The 22859-nt window shown below is 38.3% G+C and overlaps 1 protein-coding gene across 1 annotated transcript in view; it reads left to right on the forward strand.

Annotated features, from left to right (window-relative positions):
• RYK (receptor like tyrosine kinase) overlaps nucleotides 1-22025 on the forward strand; it is a 100974-nt gene extending 78949 nt beyond the window's left edge. Inside the window, exons 14-15 of the mRNA XM_036267417.1 lie at nucleotides 19847-19983; nucleotides 20901-22025. Of these exons, the coding sequence (XP_036123310.1) occupies nucleotides 19847-19983; nucleotides 20901-21012 (249 nt within the window). The 3' untranslated portion in view covers nucleotides 21013-22025. The remainder of the gene's footprint in view (nucleotides 1-19846; nucleotides 19984-20900) is intronic.
• The last annotated feature ends 834 nt before the right edge of the window (nucleotides 22026-22859 follow it).

A 22859-nucleotide genomic window follows, 5' to 3' on the forward strand; every position in this document is an offset into this window, starting at 1 on the left:
CACTTGTTGTTTGATGATTTGTTGATGGCGGCCATTCTGACAGGTGTGAGGTGATACCTCATTGTTGTTTTAATTTGCATCTCTCTGATGATTAGTGATGTTGAGCATTTCTTCATATGTCTTTTGGCCATTTGTATGTCCTGTTTGGAGAGGTGTCTATTCAGCTCCTCTGCCCATTTTTTAATTGGGTTCTTTGTCTTCCTTTTGTTGAGTTGTAGGAGCACTCTCTATATATTGGAAATTAACCCCTTATCTGATACATCATTGGCAATGATGTTCTCCCATACAGTGGGTTGCTTTTCCATTTTGATGATTGTTTCTTTTGCTGTGCAGAAGCTTTTTAGTTTAATGTAGTCCCATGTGTTCATTTTCTCCTTTATTTCTGTTGCCTTAGGTGATGTATCAGTGAAAATTCTGCTCTGTATGATGTCCGAAATTTTGTTGCCTATGTTTTCTTCTAGAATTTTTATGGATTCACGGGTCACATTTAAGTCTTTTATCCATTTTGAGTTTATTTTTGTGTATGGTGTAAGTTGATGGTCTTGTTTCATTTTTTTGCATGTAGCTGTCCAATTTTCCCAACACCATTTATTAAAGAGGCTGTCTTTACTCCACTGTATGCTCTTGCCACCTTTGTCAAATATTAATTGAGCGTATTGCCTTGGGTCCATTTCTGGGTTTTCAGTTCTGTTCCACTGGTCTATATGCCTGTTCTTGTGCCAGTACCGGGCTGTTTTGGTTACAGTCACTTTGTAGTATAACCTGATATCTGGTATTGTGATCCCACCTACTTTGTTCTTTTTTTTCAAGATTGCTGTGGCTATTCGGGGTCTTTTTTGGTTCCATAGGAACTTTTGAAGTATTTGTTCTAGTTCTATGAAATATGTCGTTGGTATTTTGATGGAGATTGCATTGAATCTATAGATTGCTTTGGGTAGTATGGACATTTTAATGATGTTAATTCTTCCAATCCATGAACAGGGTATGTGCTTCCACTTTTTTATATCATCCTCTATTTCTTTTTTCAATGACCTGTAGTTTTCTGCAAATAGGTCCTTTACTTCTTTGGTTAAGTTTATTCCTAGGTATCTTAATTTTTTTGGCGCAATGGTAAATGGGATTGTTTTTTCAGTTTCTCTTTCTGTGAGTTCATCATTGGTGTACAAGAATGCCGTCGATTTCTTGACGTTAATTTTGTATCCTGCTACTTTGCCAGATTCATTTATTAAGTCTAGTAGATTTTTGGTGGAGTCTTTAGGGTTTTCTATGTATAATATCATGTCATCTGCAAATAATGACAGTTTCACTTCCTCCTTTCTAATTTGGATCCCTTTTATTTTTTCTTCATGTCTGATTGCTGTGGCTAAGACTTCCAGTACAATGTTAAATAAGAGTGGCGAAAGTGGACATCCCTGTCTTCTTCCTGTACTTAATGGAAATGTTTTTAGTTTCTGTCCATTGAGTATGATGTTGGCTGTAGGTCTTTCATATATGGCCTTTATTATGTCGAGATATGATCCCTCTATTCCTACATTGCTGAGCGTTTTTATCAGAAATGGATGCTGGATTTTGTCGAATGCTTTTTCAGCATCTATTGATATGATCATGTGGTTTTTATTCATTTTGTTTATGTGGTGTATCACGTTTATTGATTTGCGAATATTGTACCAGCCTTGCATCCCTGGGATGGATCCCACTTGGTCATGGTGAATAATTTTTTTGATATATTTCTGGATCCGATTTGCTAATATTTTGTTCAGGATTTTGGCGTCTGTGTTCATCAGGGATATTGGCCTGTAGTTTTCTTTCTTTGTAGTGTCTTTTTCTGGTTTTGGAATTAGAATTATGCTGGCCCCATAGAACGTGTTTGGAAGTCCTTCTTCTTGAATTTTTTGAAATAGTTTGAGGAGAATGGGTGTTAGTTCTTTTTTGAATGTTCGGTAAAACTCCCCCGTGAAGCCATCGGGGCCTGGGCTTTTGTTTCCTGGGAGAGTCTTGATTACATCTTCAATTTCTTCTGTTGTTATTGGTCTGTTCAAGTTTTCTATCTCTTCCGGGAATAGTTTTGGGAGACTGTGTGTTTCTAGAAATTTGTCCATTTCGCTTAGATTGTCGAATTTGTTGCCATATAGTTGTTCATAGTAGTTGTTAATGATCTTTTGTATTTCCGTGGTGTTGGTTGTTACTTCTCCTCTCTCATTTCTGATTTTGTGTATTTGGGTTCTCTCTCTTTGTTTCTTGGTGAGTCTAGCTAAGGGTCCATCAATCTTGTTTATCTTTTCGAAAAACCAGCTCTTTGTTTCATTGATCCTTTGAATTGTTTTTTTGGTCTCTATGTCATTTATTTCTGCTCTGATCTTTACTATTTCCTTCCTTCTACTTGCTCTGGGGTTTTCTTTTTGTTTGCTTTCTAATTCTTTAAGTTGTGAGGTTAGACAGTCAATTAGAAATTTTTCTTGTTTTTTGAGGTAGGCCTGTAGTGCTATGAACTTCCCCTCAGAACTGCTTTCGCTGCATCACATAGATTTTGTGTTGTTGTGTGTTCATTTTCATTGGTTTCCAGGAAGTTTTTAATTTCTTCCTTGATCTCCTCGGTGACCCATTCATTGTTTAATAACATGCTATTTAGCCTCCATGTGTTGAAATGTCTTTGCATGTTTTTGTTGCAATTGATTTCTAGTTTCATGCCATTGTGATCTGAGAAGATGCTTGATATGATTTCAATCTTCTTGAACTTGTAGAGATTTAGTTTGTGTCCTATCATGTGGTCTATCTTTGAGAATGTCCCATGTGCACTTGAGAAGAATGTGTATTCTGTAGTTTTGGGGTGTAGTTCTCTGTAGATATCTATTAAATCCATTTGGTCTAGTGCTTCATTTAGAGTGTCTGTTTCCTTGCTAATTTTTTGTCTAGAGGATCGATCCAGTGGTGTCAAAGGGGTGTTGAAGTCCCCTGCTATGATTGTATTGTTGTCAATTTCTCCTTGGAAGTCCTCCAGAAGATTTTTAATATATTTTGGTGCTCCTATATTAGGTGCATATATGTTTATCAAGGTTATATCTTCCTGTTGGATAGATCCTTTCAATATTATGTAGTGGCCTTCTTTGTCTCTAGTTATGGTCTTCATTTTGAAATCTATTTTATCAGATATGAGAATTGCTACCCCAGCTTTGTTTTGCTTTCCATTTGCTTGGAAAATTTTTTTCCATCCTTTCACTTTCAACCTATGTGAGTCTTTTGTTGAGAGGTGGGTCTCTTGTAAACAACATATAGATGAGTCATGGTTTCTTATCCAATCAGCTACTCTGTGTCTTTTTATGGGAGCATTCAATCCATTTACGTTTAAGGTGATTATTGATATGTACCTATTTATTGCCATTTTTGTTTCGTGTGGTTCTATTTTTCTTCCCATTTCTACTGCTAATTACAGCGGTCCTTTTAACATTTATTGCAGTGCTGGTTTGGTGCTAATGTATTCCCTTAGCCTTTTTTTGTCTGGGAAGCTCTTTATTTGATCTTCTATTTTGAATGATAGCCTTGCTGGGTAGAGTAGTCTTGGATTCAGATTCTTGTTTTTCATGACTTTGATTACTTCATGCCATTCTCTTCTGGCCTGTAGTGTTTCTTGTGAGAAGTCAGCTGAGAGCCTTATGGGGTTCCCTTCGTAGGTAACCTGTTGCTTATTTCTTGCTGCTTTTAAGATTCTCTCTTTTTCTTTAATTTGTGGCATTTTAATTACTATGTGTCTTGGTGTGGGCCTGTTTGGGTTCTTCTTACATGGGGCTCTCTGTGCTTCTTGTACTTGAATGCCTTCTTCCTTCACCAAATTAGGGAAGTTTTCTCTCACTATTTTTTTTAATATATTCTCTATCCCTTGCTCATTTTCTTCTTCTTCGGGGACTCCTATGATGCGAATATTACGTTTCCAGTTGTCCCATAGTTCTCTTAAGCTGTCTTCCTGTTTTTTAATCATTTTTTCCTTTTGTTTTTCTGATTGGTTGATTTTTTCTACCCTGTCTTCTAATTCACTGATCCGGTCCTCACCTTCCTCTACTCTGCTTTTTAAACCTTCCAATGTGTTTTTCATTTCTGATATATCATTTTTTATCTTTTCTTGTTGGTTTTTAATTTCCAATTGGCTTATTTTCAGTGTCTCTATGTCCTTATGCTTTTCAGCTTCCTCAAGATCATGGCTCTGCATTCTAGCTCTGTTAACATGCCTAATTGCTCCACATTGATCTCATTTTCGGTGGAGGTCTCTTGCTCTTTCATTTGGCTTCTGTTTCTGTGTTTCACCATTTTGGCTATCACTGTGGGCTTTGGAGCCTTCAAGTTTTCCCTAGGGTGTTGGTGTTCTGCTGTTTGTGGCTCCCTCTCCTGTGTTTAGATGAGCGAGGGTGGACCGACGAAAGTACCAGGAAAAGTACCAGGAAAGGTACTGTTATCCTCTAGCTTTTTGCCTGGAGGCTAGCAGTCTAGGTTACTTGATGAGTTTTGGGTTGTCAGTTGATCGAAAAGCTCCCTCAGGTGCTTAGCACAAGGGGATTTCCTGAGGGTGGGGCAGATGCTGGTGGTTAGTGAGCCTCAGTTAGCACTTCAATGTCCCACGGGGTGGGGTTGGATCTCCGAGGGAGGGGCTGCTGCCTCTCTCAGAGCCCTGGGAAGGAGCAATGTGGCCACCGTCCTGAGTGGCTGCACTCAGCCAAAGCTCTGAGCGCCCTCCAGATCCCGAGTGTCCCCACATAGCTCCAGTCCAGCTTGCCCTCCCTCTGCCGGAGCCCAAGGTGAGTGGCTGTGGCTGTTTCAGCCTCTGTCCCGGCTCTGTGCTGTGGAGCCGCCTGGGAGTGTAACCCGAGGGCACTGCTCCCAGCTAAGGCCGCTGCCGAGCTGCAGACCGTGGGCTCCCAGGCCCTGTCTCGCACCTTCGCCAGCCTACCGGTTTGGAGTCAGTGTCCTTCGTTATATGGTCCACCAGGCTGCTTATCTGTTGCTTTTTTCCCGTCGATTTGTCTGTGTTATAGTTGTAATTCCAGTTTGGTTCTGGGAGAAGGTCTGTGTAGCTTCCGTTCACTCCGCCGCCATTTTTTTTCTCCTGCAGGCCGATGCTTTAACTGCTGAGCCAAACTGGCCAGGGCAAGGAAATTGTTATTTAAAAAAATTTTTTTTTCTTCGTTGATTTTCAGAGAGAGAGGAAAGAAGAGGGAGAGAGAGATAGAAACATCGATGAGAGAGAATATTGATTGGCCACCTTCTGCATGCCCCCCACTGGGGATCAGGCCCACAACCTGTGCGCTGACTGGGAACTTAACCGGCGACCTCTTGGTGCATAGGTCAATCAGTGTTCAACCCCTGAGCCACAATGGCTGAGCACAAGCAAATTATTCTAATGTTAATATATCAATGTGGTTTACGGCCACGAGGAGATCCTTTAAGGTATTTGAACAGTTTTTAGGGTGCGGGGAAAATTTAAATGTGTTCCTGTGCCTTTATGCTGTTTATTTTGTAAGCATGAAACACTACCTAGAAGGAGGGAAATCTGTCAAGTTATCCAGGTAGTGTATTTACAGCAGAGTGCTTATTGTTCCTGTTTGCTCAGTCCCATGGAAAGTCATTGCCACTCCCTGAGCAGACTTGAGCAGAAGATACTCACATTCAAAACAATACCCATGCACTGGCCGATTTGACTCAGCAGTTAGAGCATCGAGTTCGATTCTGGTCAAGGGCATGTACCTTGGTTGCGGTTCAGTCCCTGCTCAGGGTCATGCAGGAGGCAGCCAATCAGTGTCTCTCTCTCACATCGATGTTTCTCTCTCTCCCCCCTCCTCCTCTCTCCCTCTCTCCCTCGCATTTTGTCTGAAAATAGATGAAAAATATCCTCAGGTGAAGATTAAAAAAAAAAAATACCCATGAGGTGTGGTCCTCTGAACTATTCTAGTATCAAAACCAAAATATCTATACTTTTCAGAGAATGCTTTTTTTTTTATTTATTGTATTTTTTCCCATCACCATTTATCTCTCCTATGCCCTCCTCCACTTCCACACCTGTAATCACCACACTATTGTCTGTGTCCATGAGTTTTTCCTCTTATATTTTTCTTATCATTCAGACGTTAGGAAATAAAGATGTAAAGTTTAATATTAAGAAGATATTATTTAGTTTCATTTAATAGTATTATTTTATTAGTCCTAATATTTCCTGGGAATGAGGAATAAATGGATGTACTTCAGGAACACTTAATATATTTTCAGAGGTGACAGTTGCTATCATTATTATTATTATTTAAAAATATTTTTTCTTTATTGATGTTAGAGAAGAAGGGAGAGGGAGAGAGATAGAAACATTGATGAGAGAGAACATCTATTGGCCACCTCTGCATGCCCCCCCAACTGGGGATTTGGCCCACAACCTGGGCATGTGCCCTGACTGGGAATTCGAACTGGTGACCTTTTGGTGTATGGGCCGACACTACCACTGAGCCACACTGGCTGGATTAGTTGCTATTTTTTGATCAAGTAATTGCCCTCAATGTATTTCCTGTGTTTGACTCTCCCTAAGAATAGATAATTTCCTTAAGAGATCGTGTTAACCTTCCAGCCCTGCCCATTGTATTTAACATTCCCTTCAGATAGACCCAGTGTTCTGGTGGAGCAATGTCTGAGCATCTGGGGCAGGAGAGGAACGTGCCATGAAGAGCAGAAATGTATGATGGCCTGGTAGGCATCCAGTATTGGCTCTTCCGTCTTTCCTAATCACAGGTCCTAGAGCAGATTTATAGCATAAGTAGTCCCTTTTTAGTCACATATGACACTCTATGCCTAAAGATAGCTGATTTTTGAAGTTGAATTAGCAACACGTACTACATTTCATACGTGATGCAATCAGTGCATTTTATATAGTTGTACATCTCTGGGTACATTTGTTTAGCTGGAATAAAAAAATATTTGCCACTGTGATAAATTTGGAGACATATTAATATTTTTAGTTAATAGTTAACATTGAAGAATTATTAAAAGGACCTGACGCCTTCAAGGGTTACTTGTATAAATTTATTGGATCTTAAAATTTAAATAGTAAAACTTTTTTTTAAGTAACATAATCCTGTAGATGTATTTCAGTTACAGTTAATGAAAAGGCCTAGAAAATATGTCTGAAAAATTAAAATTCACAGAATAGAAAATCTTCAAAAATTGGATATTTAAGAAGGGGTATATAAAAGCTTGTACCTTGTGGACAGTAGAGTGTCAGTTTTGAAAACTTGTGAAAATTGGTTAATGTTAGTAAATTGAGTAAACTCAATTTTCCACTGCTAGGAATATTTCTCCATGATATAATTTTTTTATCTTCAAAGTGAAGTTGGTAAAGAAAGATCCAAACTCCTTCCCCTGTTTTTCAGAGCCTCTGTTTCTTACCTTATTGTCTGTCCATTTTAGCTTCCTATTTTCCACTGTATATCTTCTTATATTCTACATTCCATCCGATCTGGAATTCCCACTAGGTCCAAACATACCAGGTACCTTTATGAACTTTTATCTTTTTATTCTCACCCCAGGATATTTTTCATTGATTTGAGAGAGAGAAACATTGATTGGTTGCCTCCCGCATGCGAATTGAACCCTCAACCCTTTGGTGCACGGGACCACACTCCAACCAACTGAGCCATCTGGCCAGGGCCCTGTACGATCTTTGATTTTGTCTTTCTTCCCCACAGAATTTTGTACCTACCTAAAACCACCTATCACGTGCTGCCATATACATTAAGTCTTTCTTCCCAGAATGAGCAATGGGGGACACTGCCTTACTTATTTTACTTTAGCAGATGTTCCGTAGTTACAGAATTGAAGTTGACATACATATATATGCCTTTTAGGTCATTTATTTTAAGAACAGCCACAGCCAGCAGTGCTGATCTTATCCTTGGAGAGCTGTGTACTGGACTGTGTAAAAGAATCTTGAATGGTCTCACACTGGCCTCTTCTCTGTTTCCATGCTGAATCCTTACATTTCTCCTTGTCTCAGTCCCACAGACTTGACATCAGAGATCCCTCTTGTTCTCTTGACCACAGTTGTTATCTGAGTAAATGATTTATTAATTCATCTTTGGGGCCAGATGGCCCCCCACCCTTTTAGATATATTGCATAGATGTCTACTCTGCCTTTTTACCCAGGGCCCATGTTTCTGAAAACTTTAGTGCAATTTGTGATTTGTACTTTTATTTAGTTCTGCTGTTGTAATAAATCCTAAGTCACTCTGAAGATGCAACATGATTGAGGACAGCAGGTAGAATATCTAGTTTGGGGAAAACATGATTAATTTGATGTGGGGCATATTGAGCTTAAGATACTGATGGGTAGACTGTGGGTCTGGAATTCTGGAAAGGCATAAAAGTTGGATATCAACTTCCTACAAGTGCTGATTGAATGAACAAGAACATTTGATCCCAGAGATGGTGAATATTATACAGAGAACAAAGCCAAGGGGGTAGAGAATGTTTATTTTATTCATTTATTTTTTAATTATATTTTTCCATTGATTGATTTTTAGATAGAGTGGAAGGGAAGGAGTGGAGGAGAGAGAGAAGCATCAATGTGAGGGATACACATCGATTGGTTGCCTCCTACATGACCCCGACCCAGAACCAGGGATCAAACCTGCAACCCAGGCTCCTGACTGGGAATCAAACCCAAGACCCTTCCGTCAACAAGCTGATGCTCCTAACAGCTGAGCCAAACCACTTAGGGTGAGAGTGTTTATTTTTAATTAGTGAGGAAAGAGAAAAAGAAAACAGGAAGATACGAAGAGAATCCAGAGAATGCTGTCATAGAAGAAAACAGTTTCAAGGAGAATCTAGTCTGTAAACATATCTGCCGTGGTCAGAAAGAATGAGGAAATCATTGCAGGGAAGGGGGGGGGGGGCTTTTGAATAAGCAGGTTTAGTCAATCATTAAAGACTGATGTGATTGTTGAGGGCACTGTGGAAGGTGAGAAAGTGGTGGCAATAAATAGATTATACTTTGAAGTTCAGCTCTGAAGAGAAATGAAAGGATCATCATCACTTAATGGGATAGCAGGATCAAGAGCGGCTCTATTTTGTTATTTTTGTGTTGTGTTTTGTTTTGTTTTATTTTATTAGGTTGTTTGGTTTGTTTTAGGCCAGGGAAGCAATGGGGAGAAAGAGATTGGACATGTGGTTTTTGGAGGGGAGACCCGAGAGATGATGGGTGAATATGCCCAGGACTCCAGGTAAAGGTACAGTATTGCCACAGAGGAGGTCCACTTCTCTTCTGGGATGGGAGTAAAGCAAGAGATAGAAGAAGAGAGAAGATACAGACATTTTTTGAAGAAGGGTCTCTCAGCGAGCTGTTATACAGCTTCAGTTTGCTGACTATATGAATAATTGGAGTCCCCAAAGACATGGAGTGGAGAGTGGGGGTGGACAGAAAAAATAATGAAGAAATAATGACTGTGAAATGTTTCCAAATTTGATGAAAACTATAAACCCACAGATGTAACAATTTAACAAACTCCAAACACATGAAGCCTGAAAGAAACCAAAACCACAGAACATTAATCAGATTGCCCAAATGTAGTGGTAAAGAGAAAATTTTAAAGCAGCCAGAAAAACAACATGTTAATGTATTTACACAGGAACCAAGGAAAGGATGGCAGCAAATATCTCATTGGAAGCAATGCAAGGGAGAAGACAGTGAAGAAACATTTTAAAAATACTGTAAGAAAAAACTATGAACATAGAATTCTATACCCAGGAAAAATATCTTTCAAAAATGAAGGAGAAATAAAGACTTTTTCAGAAACTTAATAGCTAAAAAAAATTCCTCACCAGCTAACCCACACTGTAGGAACCAATGATACCACATAGAAATATGGATCTATACAAAGGAACAAAGGGCATCAGAAATGCTAACTACATGGGTAATACATAAAATATTTTAAAAACTTAAATCTCAATGCCCATCTCTTAGTAATTGGTCAAATAGGAAATCAGTAAGTTGAATAACAGTGTCAACCAACTTGACCTAATTAACAATTACAGAACACACCATTTGAAAAACATCAGAATGCATATTCATTTCAAGTGCACATGGACTATTTACCAAGCTAGACTGTATTCTGGGCCATAAAATAAGGCAATAAATTTAAGAGGATTTAATTCATACATAGTAGGGTTTTGTGAACACAGTATAATTAATTTAAAAATTAAAAAAAGGAATCTAGAAAATCCCCAAATATTCAGAAACTAAATACACTTCCAGATAACTCATGTCAAAGAAGAAAGCAAAAGGGGGGGTTATAAAGAAGTAAACATTACAAAAATTTTGGGATGATGATCAAGTGGGACATATATACTTATTAAACATCAATATTAGAAAAGAAGAAATGTCTCAAATTAGTGACCTTAGTTTTTACCTTAAGAAACTAGGAAAAGAACAGATTAAACCCCAAGTAGGTGAAAGGAAACAATAAAGATTAGACAGAAGTCAATGAAATGTGAAAAGAAAACAACAGAGAAAAATCAGTAAAACCAATGCTTAACTCTTTGAGTATACCATTAAAGATAAATCTCTTGCCAGACTAAGAAAAAAAAAAGTTGCATATTAACAATATAATGAATGAAAAGTAATACTATTACAGATTCTCACAGGTATTAAGTAGTAAAATGTTATGAACAACTGTTTCCTAATAAATGTATACACTTAGGTGAAATGAACAGATTCTTTTGGAAGATAAGAACTTTAAAAGCTCACTGAAGGAGTAGATAATCAGAATAGCTCTCTATTGATTAAAGAAATTGAATTTTTAGTTAAAAGCCTGTCCTAAAAGAAAACTCTAGGTCCTTAGTGAATTCTAGTGCACCATTGAGTACCTCCAAACATTTTAGGAAGAAATAATATAAACTCTACACAATTTTCAGAAAATTGAAAGAATACTTTTTAATTCATCGTATAAGGTCCGTATTACCTGAAACAACACTAGACCAAGGTCAGAAGAAAACTACAGCTCTATTCCTCATGATCATAGATTCAAAAATTGTAACAAAGTTTAGCAAATAGAATCCAAAACTATATTTAAAAAATAATATGACCACATGGGCTTTATCCCTAGAATACAAGCTTGTTTTACCATTTGAAAATCAAACAAGGCAATTTACTGTATTAACATACTAAAAAAGAAAAACTATATGATCATCTCAATAGGTAACAGAAAAGTATTAAAAGAAAATTCAAAATTTATTACTAATAAAAATTGCTAGCAGTCTAGGAATAGAAGACAATTTCCTCAGTCTGATCAAGGGCATCTACAAAAACCAAAACCTACAGCTAACATCATACTTAATCCTGAAAGACTGAATTTTCTTTACCTAATAACAGAAACAAGGACTCTCATCACTTCTCTTTAGTTTTGTACTTGAGGTTTCAGCCATTGCACTAAGGCAAGAAAAGGAAATAAAAGATTGGCTAGGAAAAAGTAACTATAGTCGTCCCTAGCCACTTCGCACTTCGACTTTTGCAGCTTCAATGTTCATGGCTTCACTCTATTGTGGTTTTTTCAAATATATTCATTAAAAAGTTGATTAAGACAGTAAAAATGGCCCTGGCCGGTTTGGCTCAGCGGTTAGAGCGTCGGACTGCGGTCCGGAGAGACCCGGGTTCGGTTCCCGCTAAGGGCATGTACCTTGGTTGCAGTTTGTCCCCAGCCCTGGTTGGGTCGTGTGGGTGGCAACCACTCGATGTGTCGCTTTCACGTCGATGTTTCTCTCTCTCTCTCTCCCTCTCACTCTATCTATCCGGACCGCAGGCCGCTGCTCTAACCGCTGAGCCAAACCGGCCAGGGCCCTCTCACTCTATCTGAACGAAATATCGAAAAATGTCCTCGGATGAGGATAAAAAAAAAAAAAAAAAAAAAAAAAAAAAGACAGTAAAAATGATACAGTGCACGCTTGGTTGTCTGAGTCAATTATACACCCCTGTATTACAATTAAAATTACTGTACATATGCACTATAGGCCTATGTATTTGAGCACCCCAGGAATCCTTCAATGCCAGGTGCAACCGCTAGAGTCTGGAACGGATTAACCACGATAAACGAGGGACAACTGTATTTGTGGATATGATCATCTATGAAGAAAATCCAATGTGATGTACAAAATAGCTACGAGAACTGACAAATGACTTTAGTTGTATTTCTGTACACTAATAATGAACAATCAGAAATCATCATTTTTTAAACATAAAAAAGCATCAAAAATATGAAATTCTTAGGAATATACCTGACAAAACATATGAAAACCTATACAATGAAAACTATAAAACATTCTTGAGAGAAATTAAAGACCTACATAAATGAAGAAGTATACCATGTTTACTGGTTAGAAAACTCAATGGTTAAGATGTTTGTTCTCTCCAGGTTGATATATAGATTCAACATAGTCCCAAAGAAAATCTTTGCAGGCTTTTTTTTTTTTTTTTTTTGGAAATTGACAGATTGATTCTAAAATTCATGTAAACACGGGCAAAAAACGTATAATAGCCAACAGCTTTGAAAAGAGAACAGAATTGGAAGTCTGATTTCAAATTACAGGAATCAAGACAGTGTAGTGTGGCATTAAGGTAGTCGATCAATGGAACAGAATAAATATCTAAAAATTGACCCACACAGTGTTATGGACAACTGATTTGCAACAAAAGTGCAAAGGCAATTTCAGTGGAGAAAGAATTATCTTTTAAACACAGTCATGGAGCAGTTGGATATCCAGCTACAGAAAAATGAACTTCGATTCATGCCTTTGCTCCATACACAAAAATTAACTCACAATAAACTACAGACCAAATGTAAAATCCAAACTCTAAAACCTCTAGAAGAGTACATAGAAGAAAAGTTGGGGACTTTGCGTTAAAGATTTCATAGATAAGTCACCAGGATCTGTAAAAGAGCAAGTTAGACTTTTACCAAAATTTTAAAATTGTGCTTTTTGTAATACAGTGTTAAGACAATGGAAGGAAGTCACACTTGGAGAAAATATTTGCAAATCATATCTGATAAAAGACATATATGCATAATATATAAAAACTCTCAAAACTCTAATTAAGAAGCAACCCAGTATAAAAATGGGCAAAATATCTGAATAGACACTTCACCAGCAAAGATATATGAATGGCAAATACACACATGAACTTATGGTCAACATCATTAATCATGAGGAAAATACAAACTGAAACAACAATGAAATACCATTAGTATGACAAACTTGAGAAGACTGAGTGTTTGAAAGGATATCAAGGAACTATACACAGCTCTCTTACACTGCTGGTGGAAATCCAATATGGTATATTCACTTTGAAAAACTGGCAGTTTCGCCCTGGCCGGTTTGGCTCAGCGGTTAGAGCGTTGGCCTGTGGTCCTGAGAGACCCGGGTTCAGTTCCCGCTAAGGGCGCGTACCTCGGTTGCAGTTTGTCCCCGGCCCTGGTTGGTCGTGCGGGTGGCAGCCATTCGATGTGTCCCTTTCACATCGATGTTTCTCTCTCTCTCTCTTCCTCTCTCTCCCTCCCGCTCTACCTGAACAAAAAATGGAAAAATGTCCTCAGGTGAGGATAAAAAAAAAAAAACAAAAAACTGGCAGTTTCTTGAAAAGTTAAACATATATGTACCATATCCAGTCATTTTGCTGGTAGGATAAATGAAAGCATATGTCCTTATCAATACTTGTACACAAATATTCATAGCAGCTTTATTTTTAGTAGCTGGACCTGAAAATAATGCAGATGTCCGTCAAGAGGTAAATGGATAAACAAATCACTACATTCATATAATGAACTACTTATTCAACAATGAAAAGGGATGAACTGTTGAAACATGTACCATGGATGAATCTCAGAATCATTATTCTGAGTGAAAGAAGCTAGGCAAAAAAAAAAAAAAAAAGTGTACAGTTTAAATTATTTCGTTTATATATAATTTTAGAAAATACAAACTTATCTATAATGACAGAAAGCAGATATTCACTTGAGGATGGTAGGGGTGGGAGAAAAAGATTAGAGCAGGTGGATGTGTTTATTGTCTGGATTGTGGCAGTGGTTTCTGCAGTGTATACATATGTCAGAACTTCTCAAATCAAACATTTTATGTGCAGTTCATTGTATGTCAGCCACGCTACAATAAAAATGCTCTGTGTTTGCTACCTGACTACCTCTGATAACATATATCTAAGATTGGTTCCTAAACTTGCTGGATCTTATGACACAGCTAAGACTCTTGTTAAAAAATATTGTGTTCTAGGCTTCAGAGCTTTTAGGATAGGACTGGGGAATCTGTACTTTAAACACCCCAGGTGATTCTTCTTGTTTCAAGCTTGGGAAGCACTTGGCCCAGATTCAGTTAATTGCACATTGGTGATCGGAACCCCATTTCCACGAGAAAGGCATGTTAGATATCTAGTATTAATAGAAAGGCCTAGCCGTAGAACACTTAATTATGCTTTTATTGTGGTCAGATCAGATCATTGAGAATTGAACAGAAGTGTTTTTCACATCATATATAGTATACTGAGGTCTACCTTGCATTTTAAGTCCCTGAAGTAATATAATGGACTTGTAGTAGCCCCAACATTAGTTAACATTACATTATAGGGTAAAAAAAAGAATTTATACAGTTTTTGACAAGTCACATCAGAATACGTTGTTAGTGGGGAAAATGCTTTGAATTTCTAAAATAACAAGTTGGGAAAAGAAGAGTAAAATGAATCGAGTTTGTTATTCGCTAAACAGTCTTTAAATGGACATAGTGTTAGCGAACTCAAGGGGGTCCTGAGTTCCCGGTTGTTGCAAGGTAGTTAGTTTTATTAACTTTAAGCAAGTCAAGAAAATGGGGCTCATATCCAAAGCTCACTTTCTCTGCAGAGAGACTTAGCCATTGCTTATATATACTATTTGGTCAATTACATGTTGATTTCTTCTTTGTAGTTGGCTACACTTATCTGGGTGAGTTCCTGTCAGCTCATCCTGTTTACAGCTGCATCTGCAAAATACTGCGCCACTTCTTAACATTTAGTAAGAATAGCATTGAGTAAGAATGGCCCAGACCTTGAGACCCTTCTAACAGTAGCAGCAGCCTTTTATAAAACTCTGGAAAAAACAACTTGACCTTCTTATCACTCCCTTTCCAGTGACGTCAAACAAAAGGAAATTATAGAATAAGTCTGTCTGAGTTTTAAATGGTTCAGTTATCAGAAGACTTTAGAGAACAAGTTTTCCACAAATCATCCTTGTGCTATTGGTTTTGATTTTTTTTTTTAAGGGTTGGTGAGCCAACATGTAATTAATCACTTGTTGGTTTTAAGGAAATGAAACTGCAGTGCACCCTTTGGCTTTATTGTCTTTTTTGGAGGTGTTTATTAGCATTGCAGTTTTTAATATGAGAACCATAGGTGATGCTCAGCGATAAGAATGTGGACAAAACAATGTGAAAGTACTTCTTTTAAGTTAGCTTGTACTCACAGTACTGTTACAGTACCTGTGTATACTCCAGTCTCGGATACCACCAGCATTACTGTGAAAGTCCCTTACAGTCCAGAGTTGTTAGTGTTCCTCCCTTGTCAAAATGGAGTTATTCCTGTGTACATAGTGGCAATATCCATTTGTTACTTCCCATGGTTTCTTCCTCTAAAATCTGGTTCTGATTGATTATTCCTTCCCCACAGCTGCTCCAGTGGTGGGAAGTCCCTTCTAACCAGTTTCACTTCTTTGGACACTGTTCTGTGTATTGAACTAACTTTCCTATGGAAATTAGACACTTAAAAAAAAAAGCATTGTATGTACTAATCACTGTCAGTAGTAAGTTTATAGAAAGTAAGTTGTTAAGGTAGATAAATACCTGTATGTAAGCAAGCAGCTTCCTTTAACTTTTATTTATTTGACATCATTTGTTCATTTTTGTTTTTTTTTAATCCTCACCCAAGGATATTTTTCCATTTATCTTCAGACAGAGCAAAAAGAAGGAGGGGAGAAAAGAGAGAGAGAAACAACGATGTGAGAGAGACACTTCGAGTTGTTGCCTCCTGCACGACCCCAACCAGCGGGGATAAACTGCAACCGAGGTACGTGGCCTTGGCTGGAATCGAACCTAGGACTCTTTGGTCTGCAGGCTGGTGCTCCAACAGCTAAGCCAGACAGGCCAGGACTCATTTGTTCATTTTTAAGTGGAATAGAACATTCTCCTTAAACCAGTAGACTCTGTCTATGGAAATTTAAAATCTATACATCCATCTCCATCAGTTTCTCTTTCCCACCCCCACCAAAAGAAGGATTGCTCCTCCCTAATGGTCACAGTTGATGAAAAAGATACTAAGTTCCAAAAGGCTGAACTCTTTCTTTGGTATTTATTGTAGGGTAATGCTGGCCTCAAAATAAGTTGAGAAGGGAGGGCTCCCTCCTTCCAGAAGAGTTCGTGTAGGGTTGAGTTGTGGATTGAATAGTGTGTCCCTTTCCTCCCCACACAAAATAGGTTGAAGTCCTAACCCCCAGTACCTCAGAGTGTAACTTTATTTGGAAATAGGGTCATTGCAGATAAAATGTTAAGGTGAAGTCATACTCATTTAGGCTGGACTTTAATCCAGTATGACTAGTGTCCTTGTAAGAAGAGACACTGACATGACATTCGAGGGGAGAGTGTCATGTGCGAACAGAGGCAGAGATTGAAATGTTGCAGCTGCAAAACAAGTAATGCCAAGGATTGCCAGCAAACCACCAGAATCTAGGAATAGGCAAGGAAAGATGCTCCCCACAGACTTCAGAGGGGGCATAGCCCTGTGACATCTTGGTTTGGACTTCCAGCCTGCAGAACTGGGAGAAAGTAATTTTGGTGTTTAAGTCACTGAAAGTTTGTGGTCCTTTGTTGTGGCAGCCCTAGGAAACGAATGCAGATTTGTATTATTTTTCTTTCAAATTTGATAGAATTCACCTAATGAGACTGTTTGGATACATAGTTTTTATTTGAAAGATTTTAAATTATGAACTCAGTTTCTTCAATAGATATAGAGCTATAAAGATCTTCTGTTTGCTGTTGTGTTTCTTTTGGTAATTTGTATATTTTAGGGAATTTGTTCATCTAAGTTATTACATTTATTGGAGTAAGGCTGAGCTGTTCATAATATTTTTTTATGTCTATAGAATCTGTAATGATGTTCCTTCTTTTATTCCTGATATTGGTAATTTGTGTATTTCTTCGATCAGTCTACCTTAGTGATTCTCAACTGGGAGCAAGCAATTTACACCCCACCACTACCCCATCACCCCCCTCCCCAACCACCATGGGGGTACATTTGGCAGTATCTGGACACATTTTCAGTTATCACAACTTGGACATCTAGTGGGTAGAGGCCAAGGGATGCAGCTCAGCATCCTACAAATGCACAAGACCTCTCACAGCAAAGAATTACCCATCCCACACTGTCAGGGATGAGGTTGGGAAACCTGTTCGAGGGTTTACAATATAGACCTTCTACTTTCAAATAATAGTGTACCACTTCGTGTTTAATATAAGCAGCTTACAATACAATGTGTCCACTTATTCCCTTCCATCCTTACTGCTATTATAGGCATGCGTTGTACTTCTCTCTATATTATAAACTCCATAATATGTGGTTGCTGTTTTTGCTTTAAACAATGTAAAAAGGAAATTTTTACATGAGGAGAAAATACTGAGTTGTTACTCGTGTTTTCAGCACTCTTCATTCTTTGTGTAGGTCCAGGTTTCTATCTGCTGTTTTTTCTTGCCACATGAAGAACCGCTTTTCATGTGTCTCATAATGTAGGCCCGCTGGTGGCATTCTTTCAGCTTTTGCTTGTCTGAAAAACTCTGTATTTTGCTTTCATTTTTTAAGTATATTTTAGTTTGGTACAGCATTCTCCATTAGCAGTTTTCACAGTATTCTATAAGATATTCCATTGTTTTCTTGTTTACAGATATTAAAGAAATAAAACTATTGGTCATTAATATAAGGCTTTTTAAAAAATCTTTATATTTGAGAGAGTATCTCTAGATTATGTTATTGAAAAATAGCAACATCAAATTTAATACACTATGCTTAGATTTTGTAAACAAACTTGTTTTCGTCTTGTGTTTTATTCCTTTATTTCCATTTTGTTTTCTCCTTCACTCAAAAAATTGGGGCAAATTACTTCTCTGCGCCTCAGTTTCTCGCCTGTAACATCAGGCTGCCAATGATGCTCACAGGTTTGTTGTGAAGGTTAAGTGAGGTAAAGGATACAAAATGTCTAGAACTTGAAAGGACTCATAACATGATACCATGGTACGCAGGTGTCCTCCTCTGTACCTCCTTTCTGATCCCAGGGTCCACACATGGCAGCCGATCAGTGGGAGTCCCTGTTGTGCGTCCTTCCTGGCCACGTGGCAGTAGCTCTGTGTAGACACCGTGCCGTGCTCAACGCACGCGGGAGCCTCAGTGTACCAGGTCGGGCCAGGAACGAGCGCTGCCGCTGCCGCTGCCGCTCCTACCAGTAGTTCACATGTTGCTTCTAATAAACCTGATCTTTTACTCCAGCAAGGTTGGAATGTATTTTCTCAGGATATTTTTACCTGTTAATTTAAATTATTTAAATATAGTAAAAACCCATAACATCTTATACTTTGCATATTTCACTGGTTCAGGGTGTTCTTCCCTCCAATTAGGCTAAAGTTAGATTCATTTTCCACTTCTCATTTGTGCATACGAACTGTAGTATTTAAAGTAACAAATTTTCATATTAGGAAAATCTATAATGAACAGTTTTGGGTGGTGGGACTTATAATCAACAGTAAAAACAATTCTTTCCATGGATCTGATTACCTTAAAATATTCATTAATGATATTCACATTAAAGACTACATCCATAAAACAACTATGAAGTATCACCTCACACCTATCAGAATGGCCACCATCAACAAATCATCAAACAAGTGTTGGCAAGGGTGTGGAGAAAAGGGGACTCTAGTACACTGCTCGTGGGAATGCAGACTGATGCAGCCACTGTGGAAAACACTATGGTGTTACCTCAAAAGTTAAAAATTGAACTGCCATTTGACCCAGTGATCTCACTTCTAGGAATATACCCTAAGAAACCTGAAACACCAATCAGAAAGAATATATGTACCCCTATATTATAGCAGTACTATTTACAATAGCTAAGATCTGGAAACAGCTCAAGTGTCCATCGGTAGATGAGTGGATAAAAAAGCTGTGGTACATTTACACAATGGAATACTATGCAGCTGTAAGAAAGAAAGCTCTCTTATCCTTTGAGATGGCATGGAAGGACCTGGAGAGTATTATGCTAAGCGAAACAAGCTAAGCAGAGAAAGACAAATACCACGTGATCTCACTTATTTGTGGAATATAATTAAACAAACTGATGAACAAAATTAACCCAGAGACATAGAGGTGGGGTAAAGATTGACAAGCCTCAGAGGAGGGCATGTTGGGAGGTGGAGAGATAAACCACAGAACTTACATGCATGTTTGCATGACCAATGAACATAGACAACAAAGCTGGGGATGAGGCGGGGGGAAGGGGAGGAGGGTGTCAATGGGGGAAAAAAAGAGAAACATCTGTATCAAACCTAATAAATTAAAAAAATGAAAAAAAAAGAATGCATCCATTAAAATGCTTTTTTTTTCTGTCCCAGCAAGGTAAACTAACTGGGGATGGTAGATAATATTTTGCTTTCCCTAAGAATTGGTTATTCTGTAATTTTTAGTCCATATCTGGCCACAGGCAGCAGCACTCTGCCAGCTGTTTTAAACCCCCTCCTGTGTTGCTGCTCTTCTCCTCAGTGGGCTTTCGGAGTGACGCTGTGGGAGCTCATGACTCTGGGCCAAACGCCCTATGTGGACATTGACCCCTTTGAGATGGCTGCATACCTGAAAGACGGTTACCGAATAGCCCAGCCTATCAACTGTCCAGATGAACTGTAAGTTTTTCTGAGCTTGAAGACATAGGTTTCATTCCTTTTATGTTGTTGGGATTAAAAGAAAGAGAGCAGGTGTCCAGAGACTTCTCTTTTGAGACTAATGACTCTTTGGCCTTGAATTAGACTCTTCTGGAGAACTACAGTCAACCAAACTTGTTCTCTCTTTAATGCATTGGACATTAGGACTTTTTGCATCTTGTATTTGCAGTGCTTAATCGCATCCAAGAGACTAATGTACATGGTGAAAAAATGTTGGACATGTGTAGAGTGAGGACTGACTTTTACTTATAGAGGCTGAAGGACATACTTCATTATAAAAAAAAAAAGCCTTTCTCATTGTCCTCTTGCTGTGCCAATTGATATACAACTGGTGGCAGTTGATATACAAGGAAGATGTTTTGAACTAGGAGGGGAGACGGTTCCTGTTTCCTGCTTTCATCACATAGCTAACCTTCCCATGCAGTGGGATCGAGGAGGGCAGCAGGCTAGTCAGGGGTCACTGAGTGCACAGATGAGTGTGGTCTCGTTCCAGAATCCCCTGGAGGTTTCTACACCATGACACAGTGATGGCGTTCGCACTGATTTTACCGTAGATCCAAAGTTCTAATTGCTTAGAACCAAGTTCTTGCTCTCAGAACTTAAATACAGGATAACAGATATTTACACAGAATCTCTGTATTTGCTGATATATTTTAATATGCTCTCATGAAGAATTGAAATCCATATGTACAATCCAGGTAACTCATTTTACTTTTCATTTTAGAACTGCCAACAGATAGTAATATTGATTGATTTTTTAAATGTCATCCTCTCCACGCCCCCAAGTAGACAGAAAACATAACTGGCATCAGGTTGACTAAAAAGTTCGGAGTACTGTATTGTCACCAGCCACATTTTCCATCTTTGTCACTCTGCAGATTTGCTGTGATGGCTTGTTGCTGGGCCCTAGATCCAGAGGAGAGGCCCAAGTTCCAGCAGCTGGTACAGTGTCTCACAGAGTTCCACGCAGCCCTGGGAGCCTATGTTTGACTCTCCTCTCAAATCCCACAGCATCCAGGTGGAAAGTGCCGTCGGGCTCATGTGGAGCCAGCCACAGACGCTGCATCCATCCCACAACCCAGCAGAAGCACATTGTCTTCCAGAACACCGTGCCTTAGGAATGCTTTAGAATCTGAACTGTTTAAGACAGACTTAATAATGTGGAATATTTTCTAGATATCACTTTTATTAGGTTGAACTGAAAAGGTTTTTGTAAATTTTTTGGCTAAAACATTTTTAAAACATAGTTACTTTGGACTAGGGGTACATTCTTACAAAATAAATAAACAGTTTTTGAAATTGTTTAAACACTTGGAATAGCTATCTTAGTGCCAATTGCTTTTTATTTTTTTACTTCATCAAGGTAATGTAGGTGATTCACCTTTAAAGTTTTTAAAATATTTATCACTAGTCTTGGGAATGGTTTGTCTTCGAGATGCGGTACTTTTTCTTAGGAAAAGAAAAGCAGCATAAAAAGATGTCTTGTTTGCCTTATACAAGAAAAGGCAGTGTTGGAGGAAGAAAACTTAAAAGCTAGAGAAAAAAAAAAGAATTTAAAAAATACTCATTAGATGCAGAAACTGCCCTTTTGTGGAAAATTGTTTTATTCTTTTTTTTTTTTTTTTTTTTTAATGAAAAGGAGTTCTACTTTTTTTATTTTTAAAGAAGTAAGAGTTGAGTTCATCGAAACATCTTAAATTTGGCAGAAATTAGCTTTTCCGTGAGCCAGAAGTAGGTTTGGGGTAGGTCAGTAGCAAAGAACAGTGGTTTTATTTATTTTTACTCTCTGGAAAAGGTGATAATTTCAGAAAGTGAAATCACATTTCTAAGGTTAACAGTCCCTCTTACTGCACCTAGAATAGTGCTATGCACAGAGTGGGTGCTCAAGCTGTTGTGGGTTAAAAAATGTAAACTGGTAAATTTTGTGCTTATGTTCAAGGCTGGCTTAAGTATAAAGTTGCTTTTTAAAACACTTGAAAAATTAAAGGATTTGTTTTATATTATGATGATATTGAAAATATCGTTCCTAATCAATGATACGTTGTGTCTGGTAAGTCTTTGAGCATGCAGCAGGTAGATACCATATTTTATTTCAAAGTGTTTCAACCAGGATCCCAACCCCTAATACAATTACAGCTAACTACTCAGCCTCCAGGTTCTAATAAAAAGTTGTAATTATGATTACAAAGAAGTACAGTGATACCTTGGTTCTCGAACGCCTTGACTTTCGACCAAATCGGTATTCGACCAGGAGATTCGAGAAACTTTTGTCTTGGAATCCGAACAAATATTTGGAACTCGAACTTCCGAGATGAGCCGAGTTGAGCCGAATGGCGTTCATTCGGCCCAGCGCGCCTTGCTTGCGTCATCAGTGTGAGTGCAGAGAGAGAGTCACGCTTTACACTGAATTTAACCCTTAGACATACTGTACACTTTTATTTCTTGTTGAGACTTATGTTTTTCTACATATTATATACAAATTAGGCCAGTAAATAGGCATTTTCTGGGGCTTGGAACGAATTAATCCAGTTTCCATTATTTCCTATTGGGTTTCATTGCTTCGGTTCTCGAACAATTTGGTTCTCGACCGTCCTCCTGGAACGAATTATGTTCGAGAACCGAGGTATCACTGTATTACAACACTGACAATTTTCTCCAGAACCATTAAATTAGGGGTGTGTGTATTGATGTTTGGTTATAGTTGGTCTAATGCAGAGTTGAATGAGCTGCCTAGATAGACCTGAAGGTGCCTCCTGGTACTTCCATCCTCATAGGTTATACAAGGGAGAATGCATAGCTGTTGGAGGCTTTTGCTTTTGTTAAAGAAGCTTTATGAA

This window comes from Molossus molossus, unplaced genomic scaffold (assembly GCF_014108415.1).
Source record: "Molossus molossus isolate mMolMol1 unplaced genomic scaffold, mMolMol1.p scaffold_m16_p_18, whole genome shotgun sequence".
Classification (NCBI taxonomy): domain Eukaryota; kingdom Metazoa; phylum Chordata; class Mammalia; order Chiroptera; family Molossidae; genus Molossus; species Molossus molossus.